Source organism: Typopeltis vanoorti, chromosome 22 (genome assembly GCF_054136105.1).
Source record: "Typopeltis vanoorti isolate ZY-2024b chromosome 22, IOZ_Tvanoo_1.0, whole genome shotgun sequence".
In the NCBI taxonomy this organism is placed as follows: Eukaryota; Metazoa; Arthropoda; class Arachnida; order Uropygi; family Thelyphonidae; genus Typopeltis; species Typopeltis vanoorti.
The window spans coordinates 14,818,044-14,837,608 of record NC_143570.1 but is presented as its reverse complement, the minus strand read 5'-3'; the positions used below and the strand labels follow the sequence as shown (position 1 = coordinate 14,837,608).

At 35.8% G+C, this 19,565-nt stretch overlaps 1 protein-coding gene across 2 annotated transcripts in view; it reads left to right on the top strand.

Moving 5' to 3' along the window:
- The window catches only part of Nrx-IV (neurexin-4), a 491,733-nt gene that overhangs the window by 293,852 nt on the left and 178,316 nt on the right, over nucleotides 1–19,565 (top strand). For both annotated transcript variants that reach the window (XM_090412013.1, XM_090412014.1), the window contains exon 17: nucleotides 2,626–2,844. In XM_090412013.1, the coding sequence (XP_090268139.1) occupies nucleotides 2,626–2,844 (219 nt within the window). The remainder of the gene's footprint in view (nucleotides 1–2,625; nucleotides 2,845–19,565) is intronic.

The window sequence follows — 19,565 nt, the reverse complement described above, 5'->3', positions numbered from 1 at the left end:
AAAAACAATAGAATAATGAATCCCAGACATATAAGAGCAAAGCTAATAAGTACCCAGTGGATCTCTGTTCAAGACAGGGACTAATTCTTACTAATACTGTTCAGCCTAAAGATGTGATAAATTTACATAGAGTGAACTTATGAGAAGTAAGTCTTCATTTTGTTGTTGTCGATCCTAATATATTCAGAGTGATTCAGCATACAAGGGTGTACATATGATTTGAAATAGGAAGTGATCACTATTTAATTTTGAGTGGGATAAAAATTAGTATCATGGGGGGGGGGGGCATTGAAAGTTTAGAAAAGAATCAAAGCTTGTAACTCTGAGCTGTAGGTCAGATATAGTTAGTAATAATATTTCAAGGCATCTATGGAATCAGATCATTGTAGGAAGTGAAACATTCAGACTACAATAAACTATTGTACTTTGCCATCATTCAGCATTGGAACACTCACCACCCACTTTGGTATTTGAAATGGATACATTTCATTCACCACTCATCATGCAATAAATCTCCTTTTCACTTCCTTATTCACATGACATTTGTACAATTTCTAGGGATACTTCTTGTTCTCTCTTCACTTATTACTTTGTGTGTTAATTTCACTTTATCTAGCTATGTACGCTGCCTTGGAAAGGAGTCAACAGACACCATAGTGTGAGAAACAAATAGCTATGGTGCCCACTTTAATAAGATGTAGGATCCTCTTTTGCTCTGATGACTGCAGTAATCCTACATGGGCATACTTTCCATAAGCATATGATTGCAATCCATGGGACTTTTGCACCATTCTTCCTGTAGGCATGTAATGAGCCCAACTTTGACCTTTGGATGAAAATATTCCTTCCCAACTCAATCAAATTCATATGCTGTCTCTATCACTCCCCTAATGCAACTAACCACTCTGAGCTCTTGAGTTTCCTCTCCTTACAAATTGACTTTCTCCAGTCTCTCTCTCACTCCCCTAATGCAACGAACCACTCTGAGCTCTTGAATTTCCTCTCCTTACAAATTGACTTTCTCCAGTCCCACTTTCCCAACAGCAAAATCATCCTCCTAGGAGATTTTAATGTCCACAACACCAACTGGCTTTCCTCCTCCAGCTGTGCAGATCTTGCAGGCAGAGATACTGAAACATTTTGTTCAGATGCCAACCAGAATATCTGATAACCCAAACCACTCTCCAAATACCCTAGATCTCTTCCTTACCAACGACTTCCAAATACACAGTGAATGTGATGGGCTCCCTAGGCAATTCTGACCACAATCTAGTGCTCATCTCCTCCCCCATGCATCAATGCTTACATAGCCACTCCCATAGAAGAGTAGTTTGGCATTATAACAGTGCCAAGTGGGACAGCCTCTGCAACTTCTATGCCTCATTCCCAATTTTGAACTATTGCTTCCGACCTTCCACCCCAAATACATGCACCGAACTTATAACCAACCAAAGTAATCCTCACTGGCATGGAAACATACATTCCCCACAGTACTCTGACCTGCCATTCCATAACCCTGGTTTTCCAAACATGCCATAACTGGCTCAAATCAAGAACTCCATCCTTCTTGAGAGCTTATACCCAAGCCTGAAATAAATGCAAAAAAAAATAATCAGTGCTTCCAAAACAGAGTTCAAAACTAACACTTTTTATTCTCCCAAGGGAATTGCCAAGTTCATTTATCCCTAACTAACTTTTGAAGACTAGTAAAAGCTAACCTCCATCCTTTACCAATCACAGAATAGCTGGCTCAGGAATATTAGTAATTTTTACTTAGCATCCAGGGAAGAGAGTACAGCAGACAGTGGTCCTTAATATAGTTATTGCTGAAACAATGTGAACTCTGTGGTCGAGTTTAAATTTATAGGATAAAAAACCTGAATTTCCAGGAGAAAAAAACCTGCCTTTTTTTTCTCTCTTCTTTGCATATCTTTTCCTTTATTCCATCCTACTTCAGTTCTCATTTATGAATGCGACACTGTTTTGGCATCACTGGTCAACCACATATCATAACTATATAACATGGCATCTTGACAGCCACCTAGATTATATCATAAATGATAACTGAAACAAAGTTTCCTAATGACTTGATTATTGACTTCTCACTTCAGAAAAGTCAAGTCTGCAAATACTTCAAGTCCCAGTGATAGAAGGCAGGTTGACAGTCTATTTGTCAAGATTTTGTGAACAGATGTTTTTCTCTGTCAGTGACTCCAAGTTACAAGACATGGTTAGGCTTAATGTGTTCTAATTGCTATAATAGTGGAGAGGAGACTTGCTTTAATAATATAAAACGTTATCCTAATCGATAATAACTTGTATAACAATATTACCTATCTATATATTTTGTACTGCTAGCATGTCTTTAAAAAGAATTATGTAAATACTTTGCACAAAAATATTCAGAAATCTTATAACATGGAATCTCGTTTGACTCTACAAAGAATACTACAAAGAACTGCATTTTGATAATTTTAATTCAGCAAAAATTTTCCTTTTCTTGTCTGAACATATTTAGGCATTATTACAAGGCCCATTTGCTCACACATTTTCAGTATCTTATGTGATTTTTTTTTTTTTTTTTTTTAACTGCTGCTTTCTAATCCACATTAACTTTATTTTTAGAGGGTGACCAGATCCAGTTCCAGTTTCACGTTGGTAGTAGTATCTCAGGAGTAAGCGTGGAAACATCATATAAATTAAATGATGATAATTGGCATTCGGTATTAGTGGAGAGAAATCGTAAAGAGGCACGTGTAGTTGTTGATGGCAGCCTTAGTGGAGAAGTCAGAGAAAGGAGAGGACCTGTTCGAGCATTACATCTTACTAGCAAGTTGGTTATTGGTAAGCTTTTTCTTTCTGGAGTAAATATTTTTATTTTCATTCTTAAAGATTAGATATTAAGGCATATGATAGATGGCCAGAGAGAAGCTGTTCAAAATTCTACAATATTTGGGATAAGTGGGACATTATACAAAACAGTATAATAACATATAATTAAATATGTCAGCAGTTAGAATAGTTGAAAAATGTAGAGGAAGATTGTGTCGTATGAAATCATGGTTGCATTCTGTTTCCAATTTTATTCATAATCTATATGGATCACATTATGAAGAAAAATGGGATTAAACTTATCAAATTTGGAAATAGTCAAATCAGCTCATCATGTTTTACTCTTAATTAAATTCAGTACCAGTTTTCAGTGCCCTTTATCTAATTTTAATAACTGCTATGTAACACTTTTCATGCACATTTTAAGAGACAAAACTGTGAAGATGGCAAATCAAATTAGGAAATAAATCAGTAGTACACAAGACAGTTTGGACTAGTTTTAACCTTTGGATCAGAAGTTGCTTAGAAATAAAACATTTGATCAAACACTTAAGACTAACCACAATATATAAGATCTCTGAAAAAATTAGAGAGATGAACAGATAGTATCCGTTCACCAATGCTAGAATCATATTAAAAATGAAGATATTAGAGAGGAGCATAATATCGGCATTCAAGAACATGTGAGCAGGTAAATTGATAGATATGGTCATTGAAATGGAATGGGTGAGTAAAAGGTTAACAAAAACAGTTATTTTGATGCCAGGATTGTGGAAAAAACTGAGAGGAAGATCAAAAATCTAGGTAGAATGTTATTATCCTGTGCATCTCTGTGTGTGTGTGTGTGTGTGTGTGTATCAACCAAGAATAAAATGTGTACTAAAAGCAATTAGTAAATAGAACTTTTATTAAGAAAGACATTGAATAATATAATTATTGCCTAATGTGTATCCTCAGTGGGTGTATAGGTCGTGATAGTTCATCACCATTTCATCACAAATAATAATGAAATAATAAATTTCATTATTATTAGCTTCCTCAAAAAAAAAAAAAACTGTAAATCTCCTCACTGCACAAATCAGTATGGAAATCTTGTTTTTTCTCTGGGAATAATAGGATTCCCAAATTAGCCATTCCTAAAATAACTTTGTTTATACATTATTATTACCATAAAAACTGCTACACTAGTCATCAAGATATACTTAGAGACATAGCAAAAAACATAAACTACATAAGGATTCCGAAATAATTTTCCAATGGATCCCATCCCATGTGGGATTAAAGGAAAATGAAACTGCAGATGAAATATCAAAAATGGCTGCAACATCAAGTGATACCACAGATTTCAATCTTTTTAAAACCACTCAAAAAGAAAACATAAAAAGAAAGATTCTCCAGGACATGACTCACCACGGGTATTCAGCAGAAAAACCAAGAGCTGCCATCAACTCTGAGTTTAATCGCTGTGCCACTACCATGATCTCTTGCCTCAAGACTGGCCACACAAGACAATCAAGTTTAGCAATGTCATAAAAGTTGTTGCCATCTGTAACATCGAGGAAGCATCGCCAGTGTATTTACTAAATTGTATGAATATTTCCAAATGTGAACTTTATAACAACCCAGAAAAGGTGCTGTATAAAATACATGAATTTGACCTTTATGATCATCATCATCATCAAATTCCTGCCATGTACCCTCAAGGGGTGTACAGGATATGACAGTACTACATGAAAAAATTACATCATTACTAACTTCCTATCTACAATTTTCCTCCAAATCAGTCTGTTACTTGTCAAGACTCCAACATTATCAGATCTTATATTTCTATCGTCTAAGGCACTTTGTACCGTATCAATCCACCTATATCTTGGTCTTCCTCTGGGTCGTTTTCCTGCCAACCTGGCAGAGAACACTTGTTTTGCTAATCTTTCCTCTCCCATTCTATTTAAGTGACCATACCACCTGAGATTAGCTCTGCTAACACATTCCTGGATGCTGACAATGTCAAGTTCTTTCCTAATATCCTCATTTTTAATATGATATTGCCATTGATGCCATCTGTTCACGCCCCTAATCTTTCTCAGGACTCTCATATCTGTGGTCTCTAGTCTTTGGTCAAGTGTTTTACTTCTGACCCAGCTCTCAGATCCATAAGTTAAAACTGGTTTGAACACTGTCTTGTATACAGCTAATTTAGTTTTCCGACTAATTTCTTTTTTATTCCATATGAATTTATTCAATTGACTTCCCACCATACCAGCTTTGCTGATTCTGTTGTCTATTCCTATATTTAAATTACCATCTTCAGTAAAAATCGTGCCTAAGTAGCTGAAATGTTTTACTTGTTCCACAGATTCTCCATTCACAACACAGTTGACATTTTCAATGATTCTGCCTATTTTCATTGTTTTTGTCTTTTTATTGCTGACCTTCATACCATATCTATTACAACAGCTATTCAATTTAGTCAGAGAATCTTGCAGACTTGTAGCGGATTTATTTAGAAGTATAACATCATCCGCATAAAGCAAAGAGCTGACATTAACATCTCCAATTTTGATATCAGGTTTAATACCACATTCCTTCATAATGTGATCCATATAGATAATGAATAACAGAGGGGATAATGTACATCCTTGTCTCACACCACATTTAACATCTTCCTGTACTTCCTTCAATTTTAACTGCTGACTTACAACTCAAATAAAGATTAAGTATTGCTTGATATAATGCCCCATTGACACCATATAACTGCAGCGTATTGAATAGCTTCTCTCTAGGCACCTTGTCATATGCCTTTTCCAAATCGACAAAACTTAAATACAGATCTTTGTTATATTCCCATGCTTTCTCGACTATTTGTCGTAAAGTGAAGATCTGATCCTGACAGCCTCTATTTGGCCTGAATCCAGCTTGTTCTTCACCAAGCTTTTCTTCCACAATTCTTCTCAACTGTTTCTCAAGTATACTTGCATAGATCTTGCCAGGAACACTCAGTAGGGAAATACCTCTGTAATTCTCACATTCAGTTTTATTTCCCTTTTTATATATGGGTACTATGAGAGCTCTACTCCAATCATCAGGAATTCGTCCCTCTGTCCAGGCTTTCTGAACTATGCAGTGCAGCCACTGTAAGACTCTTATACCACCATGCTTCAGCATTTCTGGTCGAATATCATCTACTCCTGCTGCCTTTCCACATTTCAAGCCTTTGATGGCTTTTTCTACTTCAAGTATGGATATGTATTCCTGACTGCATGCCTGGTCAGTGTTTTTTATCACTGTGCTGTCATCACTGCTTGTTTCATTTAGCAGTTTTTCAAAGTAAATACTCCATACTTCAAGGATATCTTTTTCTCCTGTTTTCATGTCACCTTTATCATCTCTAATTCCTTTTACAGCACTCTTTCCTCCATTCCTAAGCTTCTTCAACAACCTCCAGAATATTTTGCCACCTTCTTGATATTTATTTTCTATATTCTTGCCAAAGTCCTCCCATGACTTTTGTTTAGCTAGTTTTACACACTGTTTAGCTTTCTTACATTTGTCTCTGTATTCTGTAAGAATAAAAGCTGACTTATTTGCCAGGAACTTTTGATATGCTTTCTTCTTTTCCTTCACTTCCTCTTTAACTTCCTGTGTCCACCAGGGAGTTCTGATTTTTTTATCCTTGCACACAACCTCACCACATGCCTCTCTGGCAGAATCAATCAATGTTTTCTTCAGAGTTTGCCACTGAATCTCCAAGGTTTGATTCCTGTTCTCAAACTCTTTCATTTTTTCTTCAATAATCTTTGTGTATTTTAGTCTACAGTTCACATCTGAGAGCTGCTCAACTTTTATTCGCTTTAAAACTTTCTTACATGTTTTTCTTTTCAATATGAAATTCAATTTTATCCTGCTCAAGACTAAATAGTGATCACTTCCAATTTCAAATCCTCTGTACACTCTAGTGTCCTGCACCAGGGAGAAAACATCACTATCAACAATAACATAGTCAATGAGACTCTTCTTATTCCTAGCCTCTTCTCTCCATGTGAATTTGTGCACATTTTTATGTTGGAACATGGTGTTAGTAATAACAAGTCCATGTCCTGAGCAGAAATCCAACAGATATTTGCCATTATTATTAGCTTTGCTCTTTTCTCCAAATTTTCCCAAAATATTTTTGTATGTCTCACAATCATTTCCTACTCTGCTATTTAGATCCCCAACAAGGACCAACTTTTCCTTTTTCATTGTGTCAGTTTCTTTTTCTAAAGCCTCAAAAAAATTCCTCCACTTCTACCTTAGTAGAACCTTCTGTGGGACCATAGGCACAAATAAGTCTCATTGTCCAGTTCCCCATTCTCATATTTGCCCACATTACTCTACTTGAGACTGACTGCCATTCAAGAAGATTAGCCTCGTATTTTGTGTTGAATACTATGGCTACTCCTTCTTTTCCGTGATTGTCATTGCCTGAATATAACATTTTGTATTTATTGCTCAGAAAGATCTCACCAGTTTTGGTCTTTTTTGTTTCAGTCACCCCTATTATGTCAATCTGGTACTTATCTAATTCCTCAGCTAGCTCCATTTCTTTGCCATTCAGGCTTCTTACATTGATAGTACCGATCTTTAACTCTGGTGATGTTGAGTTGGGGTTTGTTTTCAGATTTGTTCCAGTAGCTGACTTTTCGCTGTTCGCCTTGGTTCCCTGGCGAAAACAACGGGGGCCTTGTTTAACCGGGCGACGCCCCAGCCGGCATGAAATTTTGTCATGTTGTACCATCATTTTCTATTTTGGTTTAACCAATAAGAATACAATTTGGTCGGCTAAATCCCAAATTGCCAGCCATCCTCGTTCGTTCAGTATCAAAGTAGATACCCAACAGGGTGCACCACAAGTAAGGTGAGGATTGGACATTAGGTCAGAAGCCCTGGTCGGTTCTCCGCATTCCTTTAAAGGCTATGTGGAGGTCTCCTCTCAGTTATACAGCTTTAACCCTTAAGCACCCCTTTATGATCTGGTGTAATAATACCATGGGATAAAAAAATAATAATATTACATGACACCTCAGAGGAGTTGGACTTTTTTGAATGCTATTATGTCAAGTTCCTTTCTAATATCTTCAATTCTAGCATTACTATTATACAGGTTCCTCCAGAGTCAAGGACATTCATTGAGGAAGAGTCTCTTCCTGTTTACACATTGTCCATATCCAGGAATTGAAAAATGTTGTGTTGGCTCACCAAAGAGATAGCTATCTCACTAGTCAAGTGTCAGCCTGGTTGGAGTACAACAGTCACCTAATATTATTATTAGGTGATATCTCCATGGAGTCCAAGGACTCTTTCCCAGATGACACTATCCACCACACAGCCATGTCTGTTACACTTAATTCATCATCCACACTCTGCTGTTTATGGCACATAATAGTATTTTTCTGTTAGTTGCATGTGTTCGTGATTGATTTGTCACTGCACGTGTGTACATACATACAGTAATTCTTGTTAATTGGGTAACATTGGGGAAAAGCATAATTTGGCCCAATTAAATGAAGTTGTGAATCAAGAGTTAAGATATATGTTACATACAGATGAAATTAATTGGCTTTAATTAATGTAAAATAATTGCCATAAAAATAATTTCATATATATATAAAGAAGCTTTAATGACTGATACCGAGAGATAAAAAGATGACGTGATATATTTGAAAAGATTTGGTATTATTTCCACCTTAGCTCACCGAGCCAAATCATTACTTACGGAAGAAATAAAATTTGAAAATGAACTCCTTTTTCTTAAAAAAACTTTTATTAATAATGATTTCTCTCCTAAGAAAATTGATAAATTTCTTTCTCCCAGTCACTCAACTACTTCTGAAGATCCCTCTTCCCCAAGAGCCTTCATCTCTTTGCCTTACATCAGCTCTATTCACCAAAACTGTCAAAGATTCTCAAGAAGTTTAACTTCAAAACTTGCTTCACTATGCTTCCAAAACTTCATTCAATACTTAGCAAACCTAAAGAGAAACATCTTCCAACTCAGTTTCCAGGAGTGTACAAGATTTTATGTGATTGTGGAAAGCCATACTATGGCCAGACTGTTAAATCCATCCTTCTACGTTTGGAAGAACATCGTCGCGACATCTCATATAACAGGACTAGAGCTTGCGCTCTCTCTAGCCACGTTCTCTTTTCAGCTAACTCAGACGAAGGCCGCCAACACATTGTGAACTGGACTCAAACTTCTAACATCCATGTGTGCTATGATAAACTCGAGAGAAAGATTGTCGAATGTAGGGAAATTTCTCTAGTTCCTCTCATATCAACAACAGCCTGAGTTTTAATCTCTCTGATGCACACGTTGCCTCTGTTCAGTACTGGCGACAGCGCGTAGTATACGTTTGTTTGGAACTCAAACTCGCATTTTTTTTTTTTCAAGCATGTTACTGTCTTTTTGTACTTGTTCTGTTATTACAATTTTAAGTCTCTCTAATTCTTTATATACTTCTTTGATTGTGATACCTGAAGATGTTGATCAATTCAACGAAACTAGTAAAATAGTATCTTTTCAAATATATCATGTCATCTTTTTATCTCGGTATCAGTCATTAAAGCTTTTTCATAATATTCCAACCGAGTAAAAATGAATTCTGAAAAAAAAAATATATATATATACATATATATTAAACACATATAACTGAAGTATAGCCCTTTAGTTTTTTATTGACTGCAATTAAACAAAATCAGTGCAGATATTGCATTGCCTCCTTCCATGAATCAGTTGGAATCCAATAATAAATTTTCTAGCTTCATGGGCAGTCACTCGTTCAAGCTCAGGAGTGCCATCTGTCATCCCCATCAATTTCTTGTTTTTCTAATCTCCTTTGTGCTGCTGCAGTTTACTTGGCATTTCCTCTTCAAAATCTTATTATAGCATTAAAGACTACTATCAGTGGATGCAGACTCTTCATAGTTTCTAGTGTTTTACATCTAATGGGGTGTCATTTCCACTATCAATCATATCTGGCATATTGAATGCTTAAAGCCACAGCAAGCAAAACCGTTGTGATTGGTATTTTGCTTATTCCTTGTTAACTATCAGCCATAAACTGTGTATTGCTTGTAAAAGATTAACTTTTGCACTGATCTCCTTAGCACTTGTCAAGAACCAGTAAATTTTTTCTTGATTTCTGTTTTAATTCCATGTCCCAACTTGTAAGTGGATTCTTAAAATACTCGGATGCTATCCATACATTTTGCTCACATGGTACTGAACTGGTTAATAAATTTTCCATCCTAATCCTTTAAAGCCCACCCTTTTTCAAATAACTAATAGCTTTCGTTTATCAGTTCCTGACATGTTTGAACAGCATGTTTATAATGCCAGGAGCATTGCAGATCATTTTCACTAAATTTTTGAAGCGAGATTACCTAATTTTTCTCAGTTAAATAGCATTGCGTCTTAAATAACTAAAGCAAATTCTTGTTATTTCATTTTGTTTTGTTCTTCCAAACATGTCCCAATAAAACAGATTCCCCAATTAACTGGAATCTAATGTATATATATGTAGATCTATGCATATATATTGTAGTTACATATTCCCATGGACTTATATTTATTTCTGTTCCTTTGTTTTCTAAGAAAAAGTTCCTAGTGAATAACACTATTCACTAGGAACTTTTCACACCAAACTTTATTATAGCACTTTATACAATATATAATCCTGACAACCTATTTCAAAATAACTGATTATAAGTGAAATTTATTCTTAGATTTTTGAAGATTATCCTTTTGGACTTATATTTTCAAGAAAAGACTGAACTAATCCTTTAGTCTCTTTTTTATTTTTTTGAAGCCACATTGGATTAAAAAAAAAAAAAAATGCGAAAATAAGAAATTGTGAAGCTGTGCAAAATCTGCATTTCTAAACCTTTAATAGCCTGGCTGGCCGAGTGGTTAGCGTATCCACTCTCCAGCCAAAAGGCTGCGGGTTCGAATCCTGCCATGGGCATGGATGTTTGTGATTGTCTGTGGAAATACCGGTGATGGTGGTAGGCAGTAGATGGCGCTGACGGAGATGTAGAGTAGGTGCCCTCCCTCGATGAGTCTTTGGACTCCCTGGAGGTGACAAATAATAATAATAATGCAGATATAAAAATGTTATATATTTTGTAATTTTATAGAAGTAACAATGACTGTGGATAGGCGCATGTTATAATGTTTGATCTTATTTTTGGTTATTCTAAAGTAGAAAAGAATGGGAACTGTCCTGCAGTTTAACTTTTACCTTCACATCCTCTGCATAAAATCAGTTTCACTGCATTCATTAATAATTAGAACCCTATTTTTTTTTTTTTTTTTAGTAGAGTTCACATCTCACCTTCCACTTTCTCAAAGCAATTAATTTTTTTTAAATAATAATAATCTTTAGTTGTAGAAAATATAAGTTATTGCTGTGATTCATAATTATATGCTGTGCTATTCATCCCTTGCCCAACTGCAGGTTGGGTGGGGATGAGATGCTGATTGTAATAATTGGGGATTTTTGATAAAGTAGGATGATATAATCAACATATTGCTATGCATTGGTGTGTGTGTGTGTGTGTGTGTGTGTGTGTGTGTGTGTGTGTGTGTGTGTGTGTCACTAGGCAAAGAAATCAGCTAATTTTGCATAATGCACAAAATTTTATCCTACAAGATGATAATACTTGTCTTCATTGAGTGATGCTCGTGGACCAGTATCTTCAAAAAGAGACTATCATACATGTGGATTGGTGAGTCATGTTTCCTAACCTTATTTATTCCTGTTGAGCGTGTCTGGGATGCTCTTGGTAGACATGTTGGTTAATCTCAACTCCCCCCCCCCCCCAAAAAAAAAAAATTGAAGGACTTATTTGCAGGAGCAATGGTGGTTATTACCAGCTGAGCTCCTTTAAAACATTGTAAATAGTATGAAACATTGTCGTGAGCACTGTATCGCTGTGAAGAGTGACTATATTCCTTATTGAGGCACTTTGAAAATCTCATTTTGACTTCTTTTTGACCATTGTCTTCAGGTACCCATTTGTTACTGAATTAAAAATTTTTGTGGTTGTTTCTTTCACATCTCATATTTCTTTTCACTGAGTTGCATAAACATTCATGCAGTACATCAGTTTTCTGAAACTAAGGGTTCATTGTCAATCTTGATGTCTGATAATATGAAAAGGGCAGAGCTTCATAGGCAATGGAGCTACAGCATATATCGAACAAGAGGCTAAAGTTAAGACTAGAGATTGGATTTAGAGAAAGATGTCGAAAAATTTTTTCCACTTGGTTAGACTATAATAAATTTAGTTTAATCCTTTATCCAAGTGTAAGCAAACAAAGTTTGCGCCTAAAGTATCTTCAGGACTGAAGCAACTCGTGGTAAAGGTGAACCAAGCTCTCATCCCTACTTGTTCTAGTATCTCCCATAATGCAAAGCACATCTCCTTGTGGACATGTATAATGCTATGCATTAAGGGAAGGGCCACTACCCAGACCGGTTTTGACCTTTATTGAGGTCTCGTCAGTGGAAGCCAGACCCAGAGGTGGTGATACCAAGGTGGAAGCAATGGAGAAGTCATATTTACCTATAATAAATGTATAATACCTATAATAAATGTATAGCATGTATAATGCTATGCATTAAGGGAAGGGCCACTACCCAGACCAGTTTTGACCTTTATTGAGGTCTCGTCAGTGGAAGCCAGACCCAGAGGTGGTGATACCAAAGTGGAAGCAATGGAGAAGTCATATTTACCTATACGAGTTGCCAAAAGGTGTCAAGTAAAGGTTGAAACCGGTCTGGGTAGTGGTCCTTCCCTTAATGCATAGCATTATACATGTCTGCAAGGAGATGTGCTTTGCATTATGGGAGATACTAGGACAAGTAGTGATGAGAGTTTGGTCCACCTATACCACGAGTCGCCTCAGTCCTGAAAACACTTCAGGTGCAAACTTTGTTTACTTACACTTGGATAAAAGATTAAACTAAATTTATTATAGTCTAACCAAGTGGAAAAAAAACTTCCAACATCTTTCTCTAAATCCAGAGTAATTTAATAATAAGGTGAGACACCTTTTGACAACTCGTATAGGTAAATATGACTTCTCCATTGCTTCCACCTTAGTATCACCACCTCTGGGTCTGGATAGTGGCCCTTCCCTTAATGCATAGCATTATACATGTCTGCAAGGAGATGTGCTTTGCATTATGGAAGATACTAGGACAAGTAGTGATGAGAGCTTGGTCCACGTTTACCATGAGTTGCCTCGGTCCTGAAGATACTTCAGGTGCAAACTTTTTTTGCTTATATTTGGATAAAGGATTAAACTAAATTTATTATAGTCTTAACCAAGTGGGGAAAAAACTTCCAACAGCTACAGCGCATGTAAATTAGATGAAATAACATACATACACTCCCTCCCCCATCCCTCCTACACCCAACTCAGAATTACAACAAGACTATTCCAAATATTAAGGCCACATGAGAAAATGATAGCTCGTTTGGCAGCTAGTTGTACCACTCGTTCAACTAGCTGCCTTCATCTGCTCTACTAAAGATATTAGTTAGTAGGCAAACCACAGGCATAAGACACTTCATCCTGGAGTGTATAAAGTGCCTTATGCCCATACTTTGGACTCTGGTAGATCAGTTAACATCTGCCTTGAAAAAAAACAAAAATTACATCCATGATTACCTTTATGGTGAGTCGGGACTAGCAGACCATCCTCTGGACACTCCTTCGCATAGAATTAAATAGAAAAGAAAAGAAAATACTAGTTTTTACACAGAAGTTGCTATAGGTCATAAAGACTATTTTTAGAATCAGCATCTGCTATAAAGCAGTATGGTTGCATTCATTTCCAAAGATCTGGGAGACAGTCATTATGAAACCAGATAGCCTGACTCCTCCAAATTTACTTTACAGCTAATTGGCCCATAGAGTGTGCCTTGTTAGAACATTAGTTCTGTGTCAGTTACAAATTTAATTGTTTCTAATGTTTTAGTGTGTGCTTGTCACAGTTATAATTTGTGCTCTGGTGAATACTGGGTAGAAAATCCATAATATTAGTAAGTTCAATAAATTATTTATTTTTTCATCTCTTGGTGTTATTTATACTGTGAAGCACTAATATGAATAATCAACAGCACCTGTGTATACAAGTAACCATTTATTGATCTCTGTTCTGGCTTTGTAAGATATTGGAGAAAATGGTCAGTGGCAAAAATCTGTGGTATTTAGAAAGCAATGATCTCCTCAACACTGTGTGGTTTTTATAGTTGCATTGGACCATTTCGTCCATGTAGAAATATACATAAGCAATGTATTCTTGCACTGAAAACATTTGATTTTAGTTTTCTTTAACATGGAAAAATCAAAATTATGACACAGCCTTGGAGGCACATGGAAAGGCCTCTATAATCTAGATCTTGGGGGAGAGGGGCATCTTTCTGTTTTTATTAAAAGCTTTCTCTCTAGCTATCTTCTCGGTTTTAGTGGGAAACACATTATCCTGGCCATTTTTCCCAAGAAGAGAATTTCCCAAGGTTTGGTCTTAAGTGGGACACTTTTGGTTGTTCGTATAAAATCAGTCACCAAACAACTGCTTTCTAGAGTAGGCAGTGCCCTATATGTTATGGTGCCTTCACACTTGATTCTTTATTCTTGTAACATGAGGGTTAACCCTCTCATGCATGAATTTTTATATTCATTTATATAAAATTATAATGATGATAGAGTACCATTTAATCTTACAGTATTACCATGAATTCATAAATTTTGCTAAATTTGTGTCCTCATATTGAGTCCCTTATGGATGAGAGGGTTAATAAAAGTCAACTTCATCAAGCAATCAATCATATCTATTTATGGGCTCTTAGTAATGGGTTCAAGTTTCTGGCTAAGTGCACGTGTGCATGCGCACTTCTGTCAACGATGAATTATTATCTCCTTAACAGCAGAAGTTAAGTTCTTAAGCCTCATTTGTGACACAGCTTACATTCCTTATGCAGAAGAGCACTGAATATTCTTTGCACTCTGTCCTCTAGAGCAGGGGTTCTCAACCTTTTCCAGTAGCATACCACTATATTTAATTCAAGATATTAGATGTACCAGAAAGCAAATCTGCTTTCGTACCACCCGGCAGTAGTATGCATACCACTGCTATAGGTTGAGAATCCCTGCTCTATAGAATGGGTCTGGATCGATTGTCCTTGCTTTTTCTTTATCATGCACTTGTTTTGCTTGATTGTGGATTCTGAGTACTGCAAGGCAAGTGCCCTCCAATGGTTGGCTCTTATCCATCATCAGAATATACAAATAGCTGTTAATGTATTTCACATAGTGTTCATTCTTCAAAGTATATTTTGAAGCAAATGAACTTATTCCATCACTTTGACAGAAACAGTTGTATCTCTCTTAACTATGACCTAAAATTGTCTCTTCCTAAACATCCTACGTGAACTAGTATTTTTTTTTTTCTCTGCATTGGGAAGTTCAGTATTATACATCAGACTGTCATTCACCCCTTTTGGCATGAATGTTGACAACATTACTTGCATTTGACAAAATAGTATTTCTCCATTGCAGGTTTGCACTGCACCCTTTCACTTTGCCAAATTTCATACTCAGTCAATGTGCACAGAGCAGAACACTAATTTCTTATTCTGACTGTTTGAGATTTGAGACCTCTTCTGGCTGTATTATATCCAGTCAGATCCCTCTTTAATGCAGTAATGAATCAGATCCCCTTGAATCCATTCAGCTTGGGCTTGTACACATAAAAGAAAACTGCCTACCAGAAATTTATTATTTTATACATATTCATTGAGTGTTGTATAAATCATGTATTTTTATAGGCCATCTCTACTCCTGTGTACAATCCTCATCGTGCTTTGTGATGTTCTCCAGCTATTGTATAAAACGAAGATCCTTAATATTGATTTTTGATTGTGCTAGATTCTTAGCCAGATTTGAATTAAGAGAAATGAGACTATAGATACTGTTTGTGAATTATACTGGGTACAGACAGTAAGAGTAAAGTTAATTAATCAATGGCAGGAAGCACTGAGTACAGACAGTAATGCCATACTGTATTATGCATGCCTGAATGCCATAAATTGCATAGCATTCAGGCTGAAATTAAGCATTAGCAGTCTAGTTAATGTGGAAAGAAAAGAGAAGTTGTCCTTGCTTGGTTTTGCATACATCTCAGTTATCTTATTCATTCCTACCTATGTGTGAATAATTCGACACTTGTCTTACCTTTCTCAAGTGAAATGCTGGTGATTCCCTCAAGAAAGAAATAAAATGTTTACTGCTGTTAGCCTAGAGGAATATACAGGATACTAGTACTGGCATATGGATCCAAGATAAGGTATTAGTCAGAAGCTACCAGTTCCTAGCTAGGAGCCATTGCAGGCTATCATCATTATCTGAAGTGTTCTATGTCTATATGTATATGTAGTCGCAGACCAGTTTGCCTGTTTTGAAGGAGAAAAGCTTCTTTTCTCCTTCAAAAGGGCTTTGTCTATACTGACTGAGCTATGGAGGTGCAAATGTTCACTAATCATGGCTGAGCCAAAAATACTGAGGTAGTTTTTAACTTTTTACAAAGAATTATTTTACACAAATACTTTCGATCATAAATATAAATTATATATAGATATGACATTGATCAGTTTTAATTTTATTTTCTTTTACATAGCATGCTATTTACTTATCTAGTTTTTTTTTTTTTTTGTATTATTATTACTTCATGTATTGTAACCATTGTAACAGCTCAGTAAGAGTTTTGTTGTCCTTGCACAAATGAACTATAAACCAGCCAGCTTGAGCATGTTCATCTCTTGGAGTGTGTATAATAACCTTCCTTGCAAAATCCAAAATTATGGTGATATATCAATTTCTCTTGTCCAACTCTGTAGTTACTCTTATAAAATAGGAGAAACAAGGTTACTCGTTAGTTTTCTATAGTATAAAGTTATTCCTAAGGATATATTTCCCTCCTGTTCCACTGCTTTTCATAGTCTGATTTCAATTCTCTTGCTGTGTCACTCGTAGCTTGTTTTTTATACTACTCTTGCATTGTTTTCTCACATTTCTCTCAATATTAAATTCAAGGCTTATTTTTAGGCTTATTTATTCATTTAGCTCCCATACAATTCCTTGTTATTGACAGGTATGCAGTCAGATATAGCTTATTTCAGACAGGCTTTGTACACTTATCAAGCATTGGTGATCTACTATTCACAACATTCATTTCTTCTAAAGAAGAAAAAAAAAGAAGAGAGAGAGAATTTTATTCCAGTATTTTGCCTAACAGTAATTGAGGCATTGTCAAGGGAAAAACCATTGAAGACAAAGTAATTTGAATAAGAACACAGTCAAAGTAGGAAGGTTTTTTGTTGTTTTAAATCATTATAACACTAATTATGCATGTAGAGTGTATCGGTCTGTTCCAGTCTCATTATTCATCTAATATCTTCTTGAGTCTACTCAGCCTTCTCTTTTGAATTAGTTTATATTTTGTTTACAATATTGGGTGTTGGCCATTCAGTTTACATATTTTATCCAGTTTTTTAATTGCTTAGTTTTTCTTCTGAATCTCATTTCACTTGGTTTTATTCTTTGTTTATCTTGTTTGTTTATTGCACAAATTTCACTGTCATATAATAATGTAGGCACTGCTAAAGTAATATTTTCAAGCATGTTTCTTTTTGTACAATATTTGGATTGAATGTTTTTTTTTTATCACGCCTATAAATTGTAAAGATTTTGAAGTTTTTAATTTTGTGTTTTTCTCCTTCATGTGATATTTCACATCGAAAATAATTGAAAGCATTCATCAGTTTTATTATTTTATTATTCATAATTTGAGGAGGTCACTAGTGTCGTGAGAGAAGTAGCAGTATGTAAAGAGGACTGCCGTTTCAGATAGGTTTTTTTGAAATAATTAATAATATATGAATATGTGTTCATGAGTAAGAGTTACTGTAAAGATTGTGCACTTGCAGGGTTATTAGCATGTAGGATTTTTTTTGTCTAAGTTTATTTACGAATTCATTGAAATTAGAGCTCAGTATAGTAACTGGCAAAGGAAAGATGGCTGCAGCTTTTCCCTTGCAGGAATTCAATTTCAGTTGTTTCATGAAATGTGAGGTGTGCTGTATATACTCATTTGATTATATAGATAAATTGTGGATATTTAAGGCATTGTGGATTTGATTATATAGATAAATTGTGGATATGGAAGGAAGATTTGTGCAAAGTGTGAGATGAATGAGGACTTGATGAGTGCCAATATGTTGATAAACTGAAAGTGTTAGTAGCGAGAATGCCATGAAGAGGATGAGTGCTCATCTAATAGAAAAGGACAGCATAAAAGAGCAGTGAAAAAATGTTTAAAAAGTTTTGAAAAAGAGAACGAGCGATCTGAGAAACATAACAATTGATGGTAAGAAAGACAAAAGTGATGTGAATGTGGCAGAAGTTAAAAAAACATGTTAAAGTGCAGTTAAAGATAAGGTTGCGAACAAGTGGGTATGGCTAGCAACAAAATTGAGAGAATGAATGAGAGCAAAAGTGTGATGCAACAGTTTGAAAATTCCAAAGAATGAATCGCAGCAAAAGTGTGACACAACAGTTTGAAAATTCCAAAGAATGAATTGCAGCATAAGTGTGATGCAAGGTTCGAAAATTCCAAAGAATGAATCGCAACAAAAGTGTGACGCAAGGTTCGAAAATTTGAAAGAATGAATGACAGTGAAAGTGCGATGCAAGGTTCGAAAGTTGGTTAAGATGAGGCAAGAGATGAAATGGATGTGAAATGAAGGTAAGAGAATTCGAAATATGTATGGAAGAGTGAAAATGATAAAAACAAATAATGTTGATCTAAAAGAGGTAACAAAAGATCCTAGAGTGGCATTGTATGCTGATTAATTGTTAAAGGTGTGCTGGACGAAACGTTGCACAATGTATGTTTTATTGGAGGTAGAATGAGTAGAGTGATTGAGGCATTAGAGATGAGAAGTAAGAGAGAAAAAGAGGTAGTTGTAATAGGTACAAATGACTTGACTGTGAACAAAAAACAAGTCAGATTGGATATCAGGAGTTTGTTGAGATGGATAAAAGAGAATAGTGTGATACGAAAGGCAGTAAGTGTGTTGCCGAGGTATGACAGTGATGAGGTGAGACAGATCGCCAGGATTATGGATGATATATTAGCAGAAATGTGTGAGGAGAAAAGAGTGCAGTTTGTTAATGTATTGAATGAGTTTGAAGGACAAAGTGAACTGTATAGGAGTGATGGACTGCATTTGAGTGGTTTTGGTATGAGTCACTTGGAGAGACTGCTGATAGGAGGTAGAGAAGTGAATGCAGAGAATGAATCTGATCGAGTGGGAAGCAATGGGGGAAGAACAAGAGAGTTTGAAAAGATGATTATGAATGAAAAGTGAGTGGTATGAGTATAGAGAATGAGAGAACAGGCGTGCAAAACAGACAGTGAAACAGGGAGGCTCAGGGTAGACCGAGGGACGCAGCGTAAGAAAGGTAGATGCTCCAAGAGGATGTGAATGCACGTGTAGACAAAAAGGGAAGGGGATGACCTGGGATCAAGGGAAAACAGTTGGATTTGAAGAAGGTTCTAAATTGAATAAGAAGAAAAAGAAATGGCTCAAGTTAAGCACGGAGAAGTCGCATCAAATAT